The sequence below is a fragment of the Periplaneta americana genome, chromosome 14, assembly GCF_040183065.1.
Source record: "Periplaneta americana isolate PAMFEO1 chromosome 14, P.americana_PAMFEO1_priV1, whole genome shotgun sequence".
NCBI classification, from domain to species: Eukaryota; Metazoa; Arthropoda; class Insecta; order Blattodea; family Blattidae; genus Periplaneta; species Periplaneta americana.
Window position 1 is genome coordinate 108,794,405 of NC_091130.1, and position 23,275 is coordinate 108,817,679.

Consider the following 23,275-nt stretch of genomic DNA (forward strand, 5'->3'; position numbering starts at 1 on the left):
ATGTCTTTCTTCAATCATCCTCAATGACTCATTGTCAATGCTTGCCGCTGGACCAGTTTTTTGCAGGTTCAAACCCGGCCTAGTGCAATGAATGATTTTTAAGAGCGTTAATAATCCTTATTCTAGTTTCTTCCGGAAGTGAAGCAAATATGGAGCTTCCATTTCATAGATTTACAGCAAGTGAGAGAACTCCTAGTGACATGTTATCATTAGCCATTTGCTAAGTCAGGTTTCCCATTTCGCAGACAGGTATCTCTGCAGACTCTTTCTACTTAAGGAAATAAAAATGCCTATTGACATGAATATTGTTAAGATTCTGAAGACTTCTACAGTCGTTAAAACTTGCAAAAAAGGAATGGAACTGGATTGGCGTTATTTTAGTGATAGTTCGGCATATTTCTGCTAATAATTCAATTTTGCTGCAACTCCGCCCATTGAACATGAAAGCAAACGTGTCTTGTAATGCCGTGTGGACTTCATCAAAATGAGTCATTGACCAGAATAAACTCTAATTGGAAGGTACAATGTCTGGGCTCTGAGCTGAAGCGGTAAAACCTTCATGTCTTGCAGTTCCTGAATCTTGACAATCGATAAGCTGAAGCGTTGTAACGCTGGTAAGGAATTAGTTTTTGGTTAAAATAAAGACGGATAGCATTTACGCAAAATGTTATACAAGTAATCCTGCAGATTGAAAGGAGCGTTAGAGCACTTAAGTGAATAGAAAATCTATATTACGTTTTGTGATTAAATGCACGGTTAATTAGAAAATTAAGTTGGAAGTTTCAGCACTCTGGCAACATCGCCGCTAACACATTACTTTTTCTTCTCGTAATACAGATGTAAGAGGTCAACGAACTCAGGTCTGTCTCCCTGAAATGCTTTCCACTTCCCTCTCTGGCTACGACTTTGCAATCTGCTCGCATCGTTCAGTAGATTGAAATCAGTGCTTTTTAAATTAAGTTTATACGAAAACCGTCTACGCTACTGAAATATGCCAAAGGGATAAATGATTCTTTATTAGATTTTCTATCGATATGGACAAAAATCACGATTCTACTCTCGATAGTTACCTAATAAGAGGATGGTAAACATTTGAAAAGAAAAAAAAACACTTTTTTTTCTGAGAAAACTATGTATTTTTCACCAATATGGTATTTATGGAGATTGCGAAAATCACGACATAATAGATATATAATATGTTGTTACTTATTTTTACGAATTAAGTGACTCTGATTAATAATATGCGGATAAAACAATCACGACAAATCGTGAAATAGAGTTCTAATAGCGAAATATGAACACATTCGGGAATTATTACTATTGCGTCGTTTTACAGCGAATTTCATATTCTGAGTTTTTTATGGGATTTTTTTTGCACTTGAATTTGTTATATATCCAAGTAGGCTACTTTACATGATATTCCAGGTGTTCTGATTACATTAATGAACTCAAAAGACGGAGAATTCAACATTTCACTAATAGTTTGAAAGTGTTAATTTGAGGGCTGCAAGTTTTTTCTCTGTTTTTAATTAATGTATGTTAAATACAGACTCAATCCCACAAGTATTGTCTGTGGAAAGTAATATTCATATTGAGTTAATACTCCAATTCCAAAATAATTGTATTTTCCAAAATTTCCATTAATCTCCGCCAAGAGTACAAATCAATCTCCAACAATCTCCGCCGACACCAATATTAAAAAACACAAATGATAAAATTAGTCTCCATAAATACCTGCTCCTGGGTATTAAACTTTTTTGTTACATAAGTAGACTACAACAATATTCGCTTCGGAAACCTGCAGGATTATTTCACTTCCATTTTGTATACTCATTACAGTTCAGAGTAGGCCTACATTTCGGTATCAAAGATTCAAACTTCATCTACGGATTTTGGGGCAGTTGATGGTAGATCTGAATCCGTGTCAACGCTGATTAGTACTTGTGACCTGAAATTTTCTAAAGTGGCAGAAAACAGTTGCTTGCGAAACACCAATTTTGTTCTTGACAGCTCTCGGATGTTTGATAGTGTGTTGTTCCTACAACGCATTTCGCAGGACTCCATTATCGACATCAGATGACCACTGCGACCAAGATTTGTCTGTTAGACTACTATCACCTTCACTGAAATGTTTTGACTAAAAGCAGTTTGATACTTTTATCACAGTCTAGTATATACAGTCACGAAGCTCAATACGTAGTAAATAGTTGCTAACCACTAGCATCGCTACTATCGCCTCATTACAGACAATGCGAAGTAGTACCGGCACAGTCTATTGTTCCTAGCACCCTCACAACTCAAGCTTCGTGACTATATACTAGACTGTGCTTTTATGCAGTAGTTCCCATCTTATACAGAGTGTTTCCGAGGTGGTGTTACAAACTTTCAGGGATGATGGGGAAGGGCACATGTATCAATTTCAGATAAGGAACCCTGGTCCGGAAATGACCGAGTCGAAAGTTACAAGCAAAAATAGTTCTGTGGAAATGAAATAATCTTATTCCTCTGTACACCTTATTTATGTGTATTTATCTGTACATCTTACACATACTGTGTTCATCTCACGTTGTTTACGTTGTCTACTTACAGTATTCCATTCAATGCGCTGTCTGAGGGATGGGAACAGGAAACTACACTAAAGCAAGGCAGATGGCGTAATGTGTAACGGACATAGTCGGTCCTGATATGCACGCCCATAGACAGCAGTGTATGTGTACAAGTTGCAGTGTCCAGTCGATCAGTCCTAGTGAAATGGAGGAGTACATGAGAACGGAATAACAGACCTGATTTTCGAATACGGATGAGCCAATGGGAACAGTAGACAAGCTCATAGATTGTATCGGTACAAGTACCCACGTAGGAGACATCCGGCCCATATCATTTTTACACGACTGTTCCAAAAGTTAAGGGAAGGAGGACACGTGGTGCGAAATTACAATTCCATTTCCACACAACTATTTTTGCTTATAACTTTCGACTCGGACATTTCCGGACCAGGGTTCCTTATCTTAAATTGATACATGTGCCCTTCGCCATCATCCCTGAAAGTTTGTAACACCACCTCGGTCGGAAACACTCTGTATATTACAACTTTCTTCCTCGACTGATTCTGTACTTAATGACATTCGAATATAATTTTGTGACAACAAAGGAAACACGTGTTATTATAAGACAGAGGCGTACCTAGATTAAAATAATAAAATTATTATAAGCATACATTTTTAGAAATATTTCATAAAGCAAACGGTAAAAAGGTTATGCTGACTTTGCGTCTCGGGAATCCTACAATTAATTGTTCATGGCAATTCTGAAAATCACTCACCTTTAGGGTTAAAGTATGAAAGGAAAACGAAAACCATTTTCAATACACACAGTTAACAATTTAATCGCTGGGTCACAAGGGAGCTTTTATGACTGAAGGCTGAGAGAACTTGATTCACTTATAAGGAGAAAAGTGAAGTCACAGCCTGGTGCGTCTATTGTGTAGTCGTGTAGTCGCCCTCCGGTGTTTCAAGTTGTGGCTCCTGTCATGTTGATTACAAGGCGACAGAGTCCCGTTGGCGATGCAAGGCGTGAATATGGAAAGAGTGTACAGGCGCGTCATGTGTAGCAAATCTGTGTATTATAGCAGGTAGTAATGATAATGACAAGGTATTGACGATAGCGATTTATTACAAATAAGTTAATAACTTCAGCTCAAGATATTTTTCATCTATATCAAAAGGAAAGGAGTTCTATTCACGGCACTTTCTGACACAGTAGTGTGCTATATTGCAGCCAAGATGTAATGCAGCCAAGCCGGAAGGTCGCGGTTCGATTCCCGATGAGGTCATGAATTTTTACATTAACCCATTAATGCCCAGATAAAAAAAGGAATTCATAATCATATATTTTTATAATATTATAATTGTTACACCTTACTGAGTACAAATACACAAAAATTACAATTTTGTCTCTTCCGGTATAGTAGATATGACCTGTATGATATAACATACACTGGGCAGTTACAGTATCAGTTTCATACAAATACTTAATAGGCCCCTACAATGTAAGAAAGGAATTTTGAACTAATATTTTAACAATATATCCATGTATAATCACTTGAATTATTATTTTAGATACTTCAACAACATTTTTTTTTTTCGGTTTTCTTCATTTTATATGATATTTTAGAAAACAAGTATCAGGATGAAGATCAACATTACATTTGACGCAACAAAATTTAGCACATTGCCCACGGTAAGCACATCTGCGCCGACAACTAGGTGATCAAGTCTATAATAACGTATTTTATTGAGAACTTGGTTTCTCCCTTTAGGTGTTACACTCTTAGAAATGCCCATTAGTGGTGTTGCAAGCAATGACTTTACAATTTGTCTTGTGAATTCCAGTAAAGACACTGCCTTCTGATATTGTCTGTAAAGCATCCACAAGTTGACTACTGATCCGTTGATATAAAATCTGATAAGTGGCCAGCACTATTTCTTGGACCATAGTCGAAGTCGATAGAGTCCTCTCAATTTACCAAACATTCCACACCACCCATACACGCATTATACATTTTTATAACTTTCGGTTGTTGAACAATGATATTTAACTTATCCTTAGTTCTCCACCGTGAGCATGAGCCTAAAGAAACTACATCTAGTCTTGCTGCATTTGTTGCTATAGTGATCTGAGCATTGTCATTCCATCGTCAGATTATTAGGTGTGTCTTTAATGGCATAGCAAGTACCTCTTTGGAGGTGCCTTTTCAATTCTATCAGCTGTTATAATTCCAAAGCACGTGACATTTACTGTCGAACATTTTTACAATAACCCAAAGGAAGTGAAATAATTGTCTATAAACAGTTTACTGTCGTCAGGTAGCAATCCAACACAAAGCATCTATGTAATAACTTTTCCTAGAGTCACCCCTGGTCCTCGTTCGACTCTCCCTGTATTCGGTTCGAACTTTATAAGGTACCCTGCAGGCATCGTCAAGCACGAAGCTTATACCCAAATGTGATTGTTTTTCATCGTATGAATTGCTTGATACTATGATGACAAAAATATGGTTCCATTGCTTCGTCAACCGAATATGAATTTGGAACAATGTCAACCATGTTCTGGAACATTTCATTTAGACGATTGAAGAGGGGTCTAAGTTTGTATATTTTATCATTCTTGTCAATTGTGTTATTGTGAGTGAAATAAAGGAAATGATGAATTGTATCAAATTTGTTTCTGGTGGTACAGTTTGCAACTAGAATGCTATGGCTATCAGGACGAATCTCCCAGTACATTCTTTGCGAAGGCAATTAGAGATATCCAGACAAAAGCAAAATGCCAAGGTATTGATACATGTCTTCCATAGATCCTATGATATATGGATAATCATTCATTACGGCATATTTTACAGTTTCTCGAATTGTGTGAGTAATAAACAACAGTAAGCTAAATGCCACCACTGTCTCGAGTAGCCTACTCACTCACCCTGCGCGGAAGGGATAATACGTCAGTATTTCGTATTATACCCCTTTCACCTCTTTCCAGGGGTTGGAGTTAAAACTCCACTTTTGAACACCTCTACTCTAGGCATATATAGATAAATACAATATAATATTTGTTACTCAGTCAAATGACAAATCAATGTAAAATAATGACTTATATTATATGGTCATTAAGTTTTATACACATAAATTACATATTGCAAACGTTTTCGCCCATTAAGGCATCTTCAGGCACAATTATACAATATCTCAATATCAAACTGTATAGTCATTACATTGGTGTTAGATGAACTGTTTAAAATTAATGATGTTTCTACTGAACAAGAGTTTCACAGAATATTATGAAGTTTAAATCATAACACTACGTTGTTTCTAACTTTAATATTATTTAATTTTATTACCTGTAATATTACATTTTTAATTATGGAGATGTTGTACATCATTAATTTTAAACAGTTCATCTACCACCAATGTAATGACTATATAGTTTGATATTGAGATATTGTATAATTGTGCCTGAAGATGCCTGAATGGGCGAAAACGTTTGCAATTTGTAATTTATGTGTATAAAACTTAATGACCTTATAATATAAGTCATTATTTTACATTGATTTGTCATTTCACTGAGTAACAAATATTATATTGTATTTATCTATATTAACTGACAATCTGAACAATTTTCATCATGCTCTCTAGGCATATAGTTTGTAAGTTTTTTGTCGTCCATTTCACACATGCTCCAAGGAAAATTCATCTAACAGAATATACAGAAAATGATATCGTTACTGCTCAGCGTATGATATATCATACCATATTTAGAAACTGAAATCGCTATGCTTCTATACAAAGATACATGTACGCCAAATGGCCTGAATTATTCACGAATAACTAACAAGTAATATTAGCACTAGTTTCATAATTCATGATACAATTCATATTGAAAATAAGTACCTTTACTCCAATCAAAGTTTCCTTTTCTTTAAGATCCAAACTCAAAACCTCATACCAACAAGGGAAACGATCACAGAGCATTCAACAATACCTGAATCTTAAACCACATCCATGTACTGCCTACATGAAAAAAATTGTTAACTTGAAGTCAAAGGGAAATGAATGAAAAAATATTTCTCACCCCGTATTTTTAATCATACGCTGGGCATTAATGGGTTAATCTAATCCTTCCTGCCGCACCATGGCCCTGTGGTCTACTCAGCCTCTAATAAAAATAAGTACCAGGGGAATTTCCGGATAAAGACGATGGTACGTAGGACCGGTGCACCATGATTGCGTCACTTACGATAGCGCCATAATGTTCTTGCGCCATTTGTTGTAGCGCTGCAACGCGTTTGCGCCACTAACTAATATACAGAGTGAATCACGAGGATTTACCGTCTCTTAAGGAGATTATTTCCGAAGACATTCTGAGCAAAAAATGTTATATAAACATTTGTCCTAATCTCAATATTTTCAGAATTACACTAATTTGAATTTGTTTGTAAAATACCAATATTCTTGAGTTTTAAGGGTAAAAGAATATTATAGCTGATAAAGAATGAACTATTCAGGAGTATCATTTCTTTAATTATCTAGTATTCTGAAGGAATATTGATTAGGAAGGTGACATTGTGATACATTTTTGAACTCGTCTTAATGTGTGTAATCAATGTAACATGATTAAAGTATGTAGTGCTATTTGAAAAATTGATGACGTCACATGTATCTTGTACCATAATGTAGTTACATGCACCAAATCTCCAAACTCATGTTAGCCCCTCGTTCTAAAATAACGCTCAAAAACAAAAATTCCAATACCTATCCAACCAAAGAAGTTATAATAGGTGCACAAGATAAATGGGACACCCGGTATATATATGAATACATATCCACTTCTCTCTTCTCTTTCTCTCTCTTTTTTTTTGTTGAGGAGGAGAGACTCGAAGACTGCCTGAGGCTTGTTGTGTTTAACATTCCTGTTCTGTGAATGATTGGATAGCAGAACAATCGTGCTCTTGAACAAGTACAGCACGTTGCATCGTGAACTTAATCCCAGCTATGGTATGGGTGATGATGATGATGATGATGATGATAATATGTGAATTAATGATTCTGAAATGAGTCCGAGGTCCAACCCGAAAGTTACCCAGCAATTATGCGTCAATTGATTGAGGGAAACCTTGGAAAAAAACCCAATCAGGCAACTTGTCCCAATCAGGATTTGAACCCAGGCCCGCTCGTTCCACGGTTAGAGTGTTAACTGTTACTCCACATTAGTGAACTTTGTATACGCTTCATTTGATTTTTTGTTGGCACGTTTCGCTTTTTCAAACTTTTCCTCGAACATGAAAACTTCAACATACCGCTCTTGTAACGCATATTACTATTACGGAGTAAGTTCCCCACTTCAGTAGCTAAGAGTACTCTGCTAAATTAAATTTTACCGTTTTCATCTCAGTTTGGAAGAAAATTGAACACGAGATGGTCTTCATGTTCAGACTAATTCGCCAGTTATAATTATTGAATAACTGTCGACCCACTTGCGAATTATAGTCAAGAACTCTGAAACAATATTTGATTAAAATGTAAACTGACTAACCACTTCTAGCTAGTATAATTAGTGTTAGGTACTTCGTAGTGTTCAACTTAGATCTACAATCTCTAAATTGTATAATGTTTAACTTTAAGTTCAACGTAGTGGAAGACAAACTTAATTCTACACCGTTACGAGCATTAAATACTACAACAAAATTTGCGGTATATTTTTTGCCTTCGTCACCGTTGGTTGCCGCTCTTACAAATAACAGAACTGCCTACCGTCATACTGACCGCTTGTCTGGTATCTTCTGGCTAACTAGAACAACGCTTCAGGAAGGAATGTTGAGAGGGCCTTGAAATCATTTCCACGCCTTCTATTGAAACACATCCACAATTACCTCTTGTTCCAGGATTACCGGGGCGTGAAGCGTTTTATCTGGAGTACCCACGTGGTCCGGTCAGTGAGAGAATAGTGACCACATGGTCTCACAGTAGTGAACTCCAATTTCACGTAACCGGAAGTTTAAAACCGCATAAAGTGATTCCCTAGCTCGTAAAAAAATTAGAATAGCCTAGGCCTATCTTTATTTAACTTGTATTACTGGATATAGTACTTTTATTCCCCCTATTTTAAGGTTTTCATTATTTTACGGGACTTTTAGCATTTTAAAATAAAAGTGTCCTTATTAATTATTATAAAAAATTAAGGTGAAATATGTTTATTCTTAACATAAATATGTCCTCAATCAACCAGCGCTCTCTGAATTAGGCACGTGGTCCTCTGTGATTAGTGGTTATCAACTGAGGTTCGTGGGTTCAAAGCCGGCTGAGGGTGGTGAATTTTAAGGAGCGATTTAAACCGTTAAACGAGCGGGCCCGGGTTCAAATCCTGGTTGGGACAAATTACCTGGTTGAGATTTTCCGGGGTTTTCCCTCAACCAATTGAAGCAGAATTGCTGGGCAACTTTCGGCGTTGGACCTCGGTCTCATTTCGCCAACATCAATTCACATATCATCATCCATACAAGTGTCGTGCACTTCAAGCGCTATATTCGGTTCAAGTTTGTCGAGCGTGACGAGCACCGAAGCCTGCTTTGTAGAAGTGGATCCACAGCTCACTCGAACTTACCCCACATTCTAATATATAGTCACGACGCTTGAGTTGTTGAGGGTACTAGGAACAATAGACTGTGCCGGTACTATTTCGCATTGTCTGTAATGAGGCGATAGTAGCGATCCTAGTGGTTAGCAACTATCTATGGAAGCGTATTCCCTATGTATTGGACTTCGTGACTGTATATAGGGGAGAGTCGGGTAGTATCGGACATCGGGTAATATCGGACAGTGAGTTTCTTTCATCTACCACACGATGATAGTACCTGATTGACATGGTTACGTTTCTGTGATGTCGCATAGAGAAACGTAACCATGTCATTCAGGTACTACCATATGGTGGTAGATGAAAGAAACTCACTGTCCGATACTACCCGATGTCCGATACTACCCGACTCTCTCCTACTAGACTGTGCTAACCCCTTGTATGATCTGTGCCCTTGAAGTTCGCTGGTCTCTCGTATCCTCCTCTGTTCATTTCATTCATTTCATCACCGCACATCCAATCTTTATGGAAATTTAAGGATAGTTTATCATAATTTTTCTATACTATAATTTTTTCCTTCTCTTATATTCAAGTATACTAGAATGTTAGAATGTTGTGTTTTATTTAACGACGCTCACAACTGCCGAGGTTATATCAGCGTCGATGTGCCGAAATTTTGTCCCGTAGGAGTTTTTACATGCCAGTAAATCTACTGACATGAGCCTGTCGCATTTAAGCACACTGGCCCGGGACCGAATTCGCAACCTCGGGCATAGAAGGCCAGCGCTATACCAACTGCGCCAACCAGGTCGACAGTACACTAGATGTAGTTTTGTGGAAGTAGGGCGTACTAGGACCGCCATCACTTTCTTCTGATTCCACTACCACTGTTTCACGTCAGAACTTAATTGGCTAGTGTTTTGAAGCTAAAATGTGTCGTTAACTCCTTTGTACAGATTTTGTTTTCCAATCTTTATCTAAAAATTACATCATTCTTACAAAAATTGTTGCAAATCATACGACTCCAGGAACGTGATTCTTTACAGTTTAATTCTGCATCCTAATGTGCACTTTTAAAGAATTTACAAGAGTGGCGTGATTTGTAACAATTGTTGTGATAAATGCGTAAGAAAAACGTAATATAGTTAAAAATCGAAAAATAAAATTCTATACGAAGCAATTACGGAATTCAAAACACATTTTTAGCTTCAGAATACTAGCTTAGTAAAGAAATGATAATCCTGAATAGTTCATTCTTTATCTGTAACATTCTTTTACTCTTAAAAATAAAGAATAATAGTATTTTACAAACAACTTAAGATTAGTGTAATCCAGAAAATATTGAGAATAGGACATATTATGTTTAGGCCTATATGATATTTTTTCTCATAATGTTATTTTAACAACGATATTTTGTAAAAAATAACTGTGTAAATATCACATCCGTTACTTTGGAATGGCCGAAATGAAGAACGTCCTAGAGAACTGAAGGCATATGGTAAAGGACCCTGCAAAGCACGTGTGTGTTTGTATGTGTGTGAATGTGCTAAGTAAACTGATACTTGGAGCTTGTACGGAAATAATCTTTTTAATTGGCTTATTTTACGACGCTTTATTAACTGCAATGGTTATATGAAGTACGCGTGAAATGAAGATGATAATACCAGTGAAGTTAGTCCAGGACCCAGCGCTCTTAATGGGTTGTGGGAAAACACCGAAAAAATACTCAACCAGGTACTTATCTCAACCAGGATTTGAACTCGGGACCACTCGCTTGGCGGTTTATGTATGTATGTATGTATGGAGTTAAAAATATCAATCTACGTATTCAGGCGACAATTCGGGCACCATAAGAACTCGTTCAATGGTTCAATTTTCCATCTTGGATTTATGTTTGCGTTTATGTTATTATTTTACTTACAGAAAAACACTTCTGTAGAAGATCTTCGTTTCGTTCCATGAGTTATTTTACAAAATTTCATACAGTCAGTGCACATAGTAATAAAATTGAGAAGTGTTTAGGCTATATTTTATTTAACGAAGATGTTCATATTATTCTTTAAAATATTAGTATTAGCCATAATATTTTATTCAGCGCCAGTAAATATTAGCCTTTTTTTTCTCGGAAGTTATTCCTCATATAGGGTGAACCGTATGTAATGTCATTAATTTCAGGGAGTTATTCTTTGAGTTATTTGAAACAAAAAGTTTGATAAATTTTTGCTTTTTTTTTTTTTTTCTTCGTTTTCGAGTAAAAATGTTTTATGTGAAACATTTCATAGCGTGTTTTGGGAAAGCCATTGATTTAATTCCCAATATTCTCAGTCAGTTAAAAAACCTGTGTAGTATGATAATAAATGATTTGAAAGAATTTTAGTTTTGTCCTTCAAATGTGCAGAATTTTGATCCTAACAAAAGTAACATTTTGACATTCCTTTTCAGAACGAAAAGTTACATTTATTGAGATCAAACTTCTGCACATTTGAAGGACAAAACTAAAATTATTTCAATCAATTATTATCATAATATACTGCTCTCTTAAATTGTTTGAGCATATTGGGAATTAAATCAATTGCTTTCCCAAAACACGGTATGAAATATTTCACATAAAACAATTTTTATCTCGAAAAGAAGGCAAAAACGAACAAAATATTATTAAACTTTTTAGTTTGAAATATCTCAAATAATAACTCCCTGAAACTGATGACATTACATACGGTTCACTCTCTATACGTTGGAACTTTCGACCCTCAGTATTGTCCTAGTACAATAGTGATTTCATAGTCCGTATTATGTTTATTGTTATAGTCTTTATGGAATGGAATTTTCGGGAGGGGTGCACCATGACCCAGCACTGCGCTCTTTAACGATCTATTGCGTTAACCCTCAAACTAGGCGCATTCCCAAACCCACACCGGCTGACTAAATAGGGTTCGCTGAGTACCCAGGTTTCGAGCAGGCAACTCCACTCGTCACTAGGTCAGCCCCTTGCGTGCGTCGCCAGTCGGTGTTCGGGGAATGTTATGGAATGATGACGAATTGGAAAAATGTTGACGAAATGATGTAGATGCCTAATATGGGGAAACGGGAGAACCCCGAGAGAAACATTCGTCACAAGTGTCACTATGGATTTTTCAATGAAAAATTCCAGGGTTGACCGTAACTCGAACCCGGACCGTCTGCGTGACAGACTGGAGGTCTGGCCATTCAGCCACCGCAGTGGTGTTATATTGTTTAGCTTGATTTAAGCTTCAAACCCTGTTGCAGTTGTTGGTATAACAAACATTTTGCGAGAGTTCCAAAATTGTGACATAGAAATAATTCTCTCTACTCAAGACTGAAATACTGTACTTCATTGCTGAGGTATAGTCGTTAACGGAACCTCTCCATTACACCCTCATAGATGATTTCACTCGCTATTTACTACGACCTACAGTGTATGAGTGTTATAAGAAGGGGCTGTCGCCCAGAGTGGAAAAGCTTACAAAAATAGTGCAGGGATAAGTATTTATGACCTCCGTTATGTTTTGTCACGAAGTGTACCGAAGTTCGCAGCCCTGATAGGGCCACTTCAACTCTACCAGAGGAATAGTAGGTACAGGCAGTACAGTAACTTTCTAGCAGAAGCGATGAGTCTGGTGGCATGTCACCGTAGTAACATCTGTACTACAGCAACGTGTATGCGTCCTTGACATCGCTGTTGTTATACTGAATTCCAAATAAAAAAAACTATTGAGGTAAACAAACATTTGATGCGAAATCTAATGTCAACACAACCACTGTTAAATCTAAACCCTTCACTAACACAACCAGAAGAATAACACGCAATTTAACGTCAACATAACCACTCCTACAAAGAAACTGAACTGGACTGCCAAGCGTGCGGGAGACGGTTTGCCGCGTGTTGCATGGCCTTCGTGCCGGTCGCGCGCCGCCCGGTCGACGTACATTATGTAAGCGAACACTCTGTATAATGGCAGTGTAATTTTTATCATTAATTCTTTCTAAATGTTACCTACTATAACAGTAAATAAATGATTTTGAGTATTACTCATATTAGTTATTTTCTTTCTCTTAATGGACTTTTATTCATTTATGTGAGGGCGGCAATGAACCTGCGGGTTCCTTAAAAGCCATTTGTGAGTAAGTAAGATCGATATGTACTATCTATATAATTTTAGCAGTTTATATTGTTTATAACCTGTGTATTTCATATTTCAGTAACACATTTTTATAATTCATGTCCCGAGTCTTATATTTTTCTCCATAATCGATATCAAAAAACGTTAAGCTGTAATAATATCTAATTGTGCCATATTCTTAATTTAATTAAGTTGTTTACCGACTTGACATATCAATTGTCCAATAATACGCTATAAACTTTATAATGAATGAATGATAATTAGCATAATAATTTGTCTTAATTGTAATGTATTTACTCCTACCGGTGTCCATTCTTCGTCATTTCTAGACAAAAGCTAGACTAACCTTGACGTCACTCATGAAGGAATAATGAATGGTTCGCAGAATAAAAATGAAATTATGAGCAATTAACAAGCTTGACATGTTCACTGTTGTTTCTAGTTTGAAAAGATAGATTTTGTTCATTCATGATACAATGTAATAATTAATTGCAATGGAATTGGCATTGTGGTCTAATATACTCTGTCATAGTAATGTGTACATTCTACTTTTTGTATGTACCTAAGTGCTGTCCAATCTTTTAAGATGTTGTGGTGAATGTAAGGTATGATACCAATGCTAAGAGCACATCATCATCATCATCATCATCATCATCATCATCATCATCATCATCATCATCATCACCATCGTCTGAGTTAAAGTTAGACCTCTCAGGTCTCTTTTGACTTAAAGAGAATTGTTCCTTCAATCTACTAACTAGTCTTCCTTGTCTAGATCTTATTTGTGTAAAGTTAAAACGTATGCTGGGAATTCTATCATGTCACTCTCAGTAAATGTTCTCACCAATTTTGTCTCTGTATTTCTATTTTGTTAATCAATTTGAAAATATTTAATAATTATTGTTCTCTTATCTCTGTACTACTTTTCTGATTCATAAGAGTGTGGCCCGCAGTTGGTTTCAGGAATCTCATCTCTGATGCTTCTACTTCCTCTTATGCGTTCTAGAGTCCAGTTTTCATTATCATGGGAACCGCCATAACCTCACAGAACTTAAATTGAGTTTCATTTCTTAAGTTTCTTCTTCTATATCAGTAGTCGACAGGTTGTGTATTTATGACGTCGGAACAAGATCAGACCAGAGGAGCACAGCAATCGCGCAGCAACAAGCTAGTAGAGTTCTTATATCGAAGGTAAAGAACACAGAGTCCATTTTTTTTTTTTTTTTTACGAAATTGAAGTGTTTGTGTATTTTTATTTTATTTTTCGCGCTATTTTCAGTGGTACAAAGCAGTAACTCCTACGCGTAATAATACGCGATGTAGACAGTTGAAAAGGTAATAGGCAGTTTGGAAGAATTGTTTAAGTTTTGATTTTATTTATACCTGGTAGTTTTCTACATATTGAAATGGAAATATAAAAATTGGAAATTTATCTTTTGAAGAGGTGAAGAAGTTCAAATATCTGGGAGCAACAGTAACAAATATAAATGATACTCGGGAGGAAATTAAACACAGAATAAATATGGGAAATGCCTGTTATTATTCGGTTGAGAAACTTCTATCATCCAGTCTGCTGTCGAAAAATCTGAAAGTTAGAATTTATAAAACAGTTATATTACCGGTTGTTCTGTATGGTTGTGAAACTTGGACTCTCACTTTGAGAGAGGAACAGAGATTAAGGGTGTTTGATAATAAGGTGCTTAGGAAAATATTTGGGGCTAAGAGGGATGAAGTTACAGGAGAATGGAGAAAGTTACACAACACAGAACTGCACGCATTGTATTCTTCACCTGATTATAATTAGGAACATTAAATCCAGACGTTTGAGATGGGCAGGGCATATAGCACGTATGGGCAAATCCAGAAATGCATATAGAGTATTAGTTGGGAGGCCAGAGGGAAAAAGACCTTTAGGGAGGCCGAGACGTAGATGGGAAGATATTAAAATGGATTTGAGGGAGGTGGGATATGATGATAGAGAATGGATTAATCTTGCTCAGGATAGGGACCAATGGCGGGCTTATGTGAGGGCGGCAATGAACCTCTGGGTTCCTTAAAAGCAAGCAAGTAAGTAAGTCAGTTAAAAATTGTCCTATGTGCCATATGGTATGGAGGTAAAGATCACTTTCATTTAGCTCTCCTGTAAAATTCAATATTTTTGACATAGTGCCTTTACCTCCAATATACAGCGTTGTATAATAGGCAGTACGGAGGAATTGTTTAAGTTTTGATTTTATTTATACCTGGTAATTTTCTACATATTGAAGTCAGTGTAAACAATTTGGAGAAGAAAGTACTAGTGAAAAATCGTTAACATACAGGATGAAAAGTAATTAAACCGACAAACTCCGGGAGGTTGTATGGAACACCAAAACAAACTGTGTTCTCTAATGTCATATTTTCCTCAGAGGCTTTATTAAACCGGTAGAGGGCGTATGCATTCTTCAGTTCATGACTATAAATTCACATTTTGCTTTACGTATGACTCAGTGCAGTGCTTTATTAAACCGGTCTGGTTGCTCGGATACTTGCTGCAGCGGGGGAAATAAAATATAATAATTCTGAAGTCTTTCACCGCGTTAGACAATCCATGTCTCGCCGATGTAATATTTGTGTAGATGTCAATGGAGGTATTTTTGAACATCTTTTGCAGTGATTTTGGTGTGTTAATGTTTTTGAAAATCTTTTGCAGTGATTTTGATGTGTAAATATTTTATAAGAGACTCGAGCATTAAATGAGCCGTACAGAGCAAAAGTGGTGAGTCAAAGTTGGGTAATGAGGTTTAAAGTAAAAATTCTGTAAAATACAGCACAAAGTAGCAATTAATATGGCCTTCTTGTTATCCACTGACTACTAATAGTTTAAATAAATTGAATATTAATTGCTGCTTTGCGCTGTATTTTACAGAATGTTTACTTTAACTCCCATTACCCATTTTTGACTTACACCACTTTTGCTCTGAACGGATCAAATCATGACAGTGGTTTGTGTTACATTAAGATCTGGTGTCCTCGCGAAATAGTGCCTCACAGCACAATATGACATTAAAGAAAAATGTTTGTATTGGTGTCTCATACAACCTCCCGGAGTTTGTCGGTTTGATTACTTTTCACCCTCTATGAAGATTATCAGTATCTGAACATTTATTTATATTTGTGGAGTATAGGGACAATGACAAATTTATTTAATTTGTTGTAAGGTACCCCAGAATGTAAAAAAGTTAAAGCTTCATTATTGAGAATATCCTGCCTACGAATATGACAAAAATGTGAAGGAGATGATCGGCAGGTGTAATAAAATTATTGAAAGACAACTTGTTGAGTATTTCTCTGCATTGCAGTTGCTACAGTAATTTCATTTTGTGTCCATAGCAATAATAATAATAATAATAATAATAATAATAATAATAATAATAATAATAATAATAATAATAATAATCTAATAATCTAATAATTCTGAAGAATTAAAATATCTATCTTAACTTATCATGCTATCAGCACTACTGGTAATGTACTGTACGAATCATTTGCGCTAAGTCAGATGTTTAGGACGTCGCTGCAGAGCTCTGGATGCCGATGCTCTTAAAAGAGAGCACGAATGCTCTGAGGTATGATGTCACAGAGCACTGATCCTGCCTATCACTGTTCTATATTATTATTATTATTATTATTATTATTATTATTATTATTATTATTATTATTATTATTAGTAGTAGTAGTAGTAGTGGTGGTGGTGGTGGTGGTGGTGGTGGTAGTGGTAGTGGTAGTGGTATCGATATTATAACATTTACTTATCTCTCTAAATCACAGAATGGTACTTAAATAATGCGCCGATTAAATCAGCTTATAACAGAAATGTATTAGAAAGCTCTAGAATTTACTTCCAGACTTTCTGTGATAATTTAACACTTCGTTTCCGCAGCAAATTGGAAGAAATTGTATGTGTAGCTGGGAAAGAATACTCTTAATTTGTTGTCCAGATGTGTGTCTGTAAGACACGTTATGTCTTAACAATAATAGTGGTAGTAGCAGCAGTAGTATTGGTAATATTTTATGTAATGACACTTTCAATTCAGAGATTCTTCAGCGTCAAAATTCAACTTGGGACTGAAATGGCAGACGAATTTTGCCTGGAATCTTCGATTAGGCACTGAATTATTTTACACACTGTAAATTCACGACAACGATCTTCCAGATTTACTTTCCTCCCAGAAGAATGCACGCTAAGGGTTTATTGCCTTCCAAGCCTCAGAGCCAACTGTCATCATGGTAACCGCTAGAGCTGGGCAGTCGGGGACGACATTATCGCAGCATATTTTCAGTCATTTTCATATATTATAAAGTTTCATTAAGATTATTAGAACCGAAATACGCATACAATTTCAGATAATCATTTCCAAGCAATTAATTTTTATTCCAGTCCACCAATTTACAGAAATATAATTTTATTGATACCTTTGAAGTAGAATTAAAAGAAAAAGTATTTTTCTACGTTAGTACGTAAAGTTGCATTTTACCCACTGTTATCAGTAGAGAGCGGAATTTTAGGCCCTAAAAAGTGATATTTTCGGCTTCTAAAATAGGCTCTTAAACTCCTTTATTTAGGCTCTATAAAATAAAAAATAGTTTTATTTAATGCAAAATTCTAGGATTAAAGGAACTTACACACATTTCACATTTTACAAGGGTACACATGCATACACAAAATGAAGACATTTTGTCTTTAAGTTATTGTTTTTCATTCACCAATCATATTGCCATAGTTTGCTTCACAGTAGATGATCAGCGCCTATTGTGGCTATTGTGCTGTACTTACAAATGGTGAGAAAAAAGGAAGATGTTAGGTATCTGTCTTGGAATGTAAGACAATGCTTATTCGGGTACAACCCAGCGAGTTTGTGTTAAATTGCTGACAGACAGAGGAAGATATAATGATAATAATAATAATAATAATAATAATAATAATAATAATAATAATAATAATTTTTCCCGCAGGAGTTCTTTTACATGCCAGTAAATCTACTGACATGAGTAAGCACACTTAAATGCCATTGACCTGTGCCGGGCTCGAACCCGCAATCTCGAGCACAGAAGGCCAGCGCTATACCAACTATGTTACCCAGGCCGACTGAAAGTTTGAATTTTAGGATTGATAGATTGTAAGAATGAGAAGAGGTGGCCCGGAGGTACTTCTCTATTGTGTTGTTCACTGCTAGGAAGGAGTTGTTGTTATCCGTCTTGGAATGTAAACGGTACAGGATGTTAAGAAAAACAGTAAACAGTTACGAAAAATGATGCAAGAATTTTAAAAAACTTAAAAATAGGCTCTAACGTCGAAATAGGCATTTTATACCTATATTTCCATGAAAAATGTAAATATTAAATCTCAAGCCTACAGTATATGTATCAAGAAAAAAAATAGGTTTTTGCCTAAATTCAGCTCTCTAGTTATCAGTGTGTAACGTGAGCATTTAAAACACAAGTACTTAAAAAAAAGTAATAACTTTATGCACTGCCAAAGAAAATGCAATATTCAATATACAAACTTCATTCAGTAAGAAATGAATGCATTACCTCGATCCTTCATGACTTAAATATTACATTTAACACAAATAAGTAACAATTTTAACATTCATACTATCTACATTTTAGCCCATATTATTCAGAAGTTACATATTATGTAGTACTCATTGCTAAAAGATGTTGAAGTCAACTTTTTCTAATAGCTTTGTTGATTATGACCGGTTTGGACGGCCTTGAAATCGTGATCATGAATAAAACAGGCTTTCATTCCATCGACACTTATTTCTTAATGGTTCTAAATTTAGACGGCCATGACATCGTGAGCTTATTAACGTCTTCAGCTTGAAATACCAGCATTTATTTAATGTAAATTTGTGCTATCGGTAGAGAAAACACTGTATGATACACATTCGTGAAGTCATCATTTTGGCCCTCGTGTGTTTATGAAACTCGGCATCGCCTGGTTTCACAAACTTTACACTCCGTGCCAAAAAGAGAACCTTTATGAACTTACATAATAAATAACTATTTTCCATGAATTGTAATTTTTAATTCAGCATCTTTCACTTTGTACAGTGTGATCCATATAAAACTTTACGGGCCGTATTCATAGACATTTCGCAGCACGCGCTACGAGCGTACTAAGCTAGCCCCGGCTATCCACTGGTTACTAGTACAGAATTCAAATCATATCCTATCGCTGACACTGGTTTATGAATACGAAAAAAGCTGATAATCCACCGAAAGCCCGCGCTAAAAATGTCTATGAATACGGTAAACTTTAAATTTAATATTATAATCTCGGTGGTTCTGGGAGAATTTATATTGATATCCCAGCCACGATTTCGTCCATTGTTGGTATTGATATTGGCTGTTATTGGAGAACGTATGTAGTGATCATTTCGCCATAATATCGCAAACATGTAGTGTTGTTTATATATTGAATGAAACAATATCTTTCTTCTCACTCAGTTTATTAAAATTGTAAATTACTTGTCGTTTCGTCATTTTATAGCCAATTCACACGGAAGTAGATTTCTATACCACAATGATCTTTCACAATTATTCACTGACTGTCCTCTCATGAAATAATGGAAATAGCTCAGTTGCTCTCATTCCGACAGTCTATAATAAATCGATTCGGTATGCTGACTTGATATTTGAATGTGATTTGCTCATTGCTATAATAATTTTACGTGATTTTGTTTATATATGCCCATATTGAGAAAACACGGCTTATCAGCAGGTTTTCAAAATCATAATGGATTTTGTAACACTGACTGAGTACGTAATGCGTAGAATAAAATTTACTAAATTATATATCTATACTAATAATAAATCTGTAGCCAAATTTTTTTCTGGTAATTTTCGATTTTCCAAAAATAATTGGTGTTCACATGTATAATTAACCATCCTGAAACCAAAAATAGTTTTTTTGAAATTTTTGTCTGTCTGTCTGCCTGGATGTTTGTTACCTTTTCACGCGATAATGGCTGAACCGATTTATATGAAAATTATAATATAAATTAAGTTAATGTAATAACAATTACGAAACATGTTTAAGGAATTATCATTGCACCAAATGATTGATCTCTGGACAAAAATGACCGCACTTTAATTATTTAATACAATTTAAATAAAGTAACATATTAAACGATTTATCCTTCTATCAAATACGAATGTTCCCTGGATCAGACGTCCTATTTTAATTATGTAATTACTTTATATTTATTTCTAACAGGTGCAGCGGAGCGCACGGGTACTGCTAGTATTAAATATAAGACCATTGCCTCATTTTAACGTATTGTTAGAACACGAAATTATTTCTAACTATGAAATATTTCTATCAAACAGATGATTTCGTGTAGAGAATAGTAGGGAATCAATCCAAAATAAAATTTCTTCATGGAACAGTGCAAAATAAAAAACATACATGCATTAAACACATATTTAACAGATGACACTAAGAAAACTTGCTGAGGTCACCTGCAGTCTTCTACCATGAGGTCGACACCTATAGAGTAACGGTTAGCGCGTCTGGCCGCGAAACCAGGTGGCCCGGGTTCGATTTCCGGTAGGGGCACGTTACCTGGTTGAGGTTTTTTTTCTCGGGGTTTTCCCTCAACCCAATATGAGCAAATGCTGGGTAACTTTCGGTGCTGGACTCCGGACTCATTTCACTGGGATTATCACCTTCATCTCATTCAGAAGCTAAATAACCTAAGATGTAGATAAAGCGTCGTAAAATAACCCAGTAAAAAATCTACCATGAGGTCAGCAACGGCGGTGTACTTCCATACCTCGGAGAGAGAATACACAATCGTGTACACACCAAAATGGACATTTGTGACAATTTTAAGACTGGAATTTTCCTCACTGATCATCACCTCAAGTAGTAAAATGAAACATTATTTGTATATCCTCAGAGCAGTCCAGTTAGCTGACATTTTCCATAAAAGAGGCGAGGATTCGATCTCCGATAGACTGTCTATCACTTCTGGTGAAAAGAAATATTGTATGAGGATAGTGTCACTCTCAGAGCCCGGATTTGATTCTCAGCAAGGAAGTGAATGTTTTTCCTTTCTTCCTTTAAGGGACAATATGGGAACCTTGTCTTTTTGTTGTAATTTTTCAGCTTTGGTTTTGCATCATGGGAATCACATAAATATTATTGTATTAATTGGTTATTTTACGACGCTGTATCAACTGTTATTATTGTCTAGCTTGTGAAAGAAATGAAAGTGATAATTCCAACGAATTGAGCCCAGGGTACAACGCCGTAAGTTACCCAGCATTTGCTCTTAATGGGTTGAGGGAAAACTCCGGAAATGCCTCAACCAGGATTTGAACCCAGGACCGCTCAGGCATGCTAACCGTTACTCCACATGGTAGATAGGAGACCATATAACCAAGAAGTCACTTTACACGTAGGGATCTGTTTTTGATTCATGGTTACCAAATAAGTAGGATGGAAAAGACCATCAGAGTTAATATTTGAAGCAGTTGGTAATGGTGGTGATTGTAGTGCAAATAGATGATGCTGATGACAATGGAAGTAATAATAATGGTGGTGATGATTACTTTTTGTTCCACCAATCTTATTAACTGGTATAGTATCATATCTTTCTACAAACGTCTTACAGCTTCCACAAAGAATGTTTTGCCTTGGACACTACAGTTCGGACTCCTCTTGTTTCATGGTCTTGGAATTTAGAAAATATGAAAAGAATTGGCCACCCTACACCATTATCTCCTGGCCTAGTTTCCTCATAAGTGATGCCTTGTTGGTATCACTTGTGAGGTTCAGAGCTGTCTTCGGATAGTTGACTAAACAAAAAAGAAAAAGTCTTCATTTATAAAATAAAATAGACTAACACTGTGCGTTATTAGAAGATGCACGAAATTTTAGGCTTTTAATTTCGACTGTTTTCAGTTATAAACGAACAGTTTGTCATTAATCCGAGATTCGAAGGTTCAAACCCGGCCGAGAACGATAAACATCTTTAGCATGGCTACCTTCGGAAGAGAAGTAACAGTGTAGGAGGTTTACAAAAAAAAAAAAAAAAAGAATCCTGCACTAGAATGAGAGGACTCCAGAAAAAAATTTACCGCCCATATCTTTCCCACATAAAAATTTGGAGGTAACACAATGGACCTATATTAGTGGCTCATGGGGACGGGGTTTTTTCTACTTTCTGTTTGAAGCTCTTACCACATAGAAAAAGAAACTGAACTAGGCCTACATTAAAGCTTACCTGAATCGAGGCGTAGACAAAGATAGTTGCACTTATCTTGGCGAACATATTGTTTCGGCAGGTAGGTAAATTGTTCTTAATTTTACAAATTTATCGTGAATTCACGATCACGCTAAAATTTCTCCACACTTCGTTTAAAATTTTCAGTTGATAAAGTAAAAAAATATACATATTTAGTTTATTATTTAAGACATTTATGTTCACTTTTCAGTCATGTGAAATCCAAAAGTTCAACTACACGATGTTTAGTTCAGTTACAGTTTTCACTCCTATCAAATTCAATAATTTTATTATAAATGCAAGTCGAAATTATGCGGATATCACATTAAATTTCACTTAATTCACAGCACTATTAAAACGATATTCACTTTATAAAAGTCTATGGAATGTGTGGAGTCTCAGCGCTGTCCATCAAGACGTTTCGGTCCGGCAGCTGATGGGGCCCGTGCACTGCTGTGATTGTTTCGCAGCTCGCGGAAGTACGCACTCACGGTTGCTGACGAAGGAGTGAGGAGATCTGGCACTGGACGGCTGGCGTCATGGGCCGTCGCGCTAGGCTTCTTCTGCCGCTAATACCGGTACTGTTACTCCAGCCCGCTGCTCAGGCTAATGATCGTGAATTCGATAGTAATGGGTGACAAATTGCAAGCACTTTTATCAGGCAAACATCTGTTGGCAATTGCATCTTCTAATGCTTAATAACAGTTCTACTTGTATTCGAAAGATTTCTCT

General features: G+C 36.1%; 1 protein-coding gene across 1 annotated transcript in view; it reads right to left on the reverse strand.

Annotated features, from left to right (window-relative positions):
* LOC138713645 (uncharacterized) overlaps positions 1–23,071 on the reverse strand; it is a 64,802-nt gene extending 41,731 nt beyond the window's left edge. The window contains exon 1 of the mRNA XM_069845900.1: positions 22,544–23,071. Within this exon, the coding sequence (XP_069702001.1) occupies positions 22,544–22,591 (48 nt within the window). The 5' untranslated portion in view covers positions 22,592–23,071. The remainder of the gene's footprint in view (positions 1–22,543) is intronic.
* Positions 23,072–23,275: the final 204 nt, after the last annotated feature.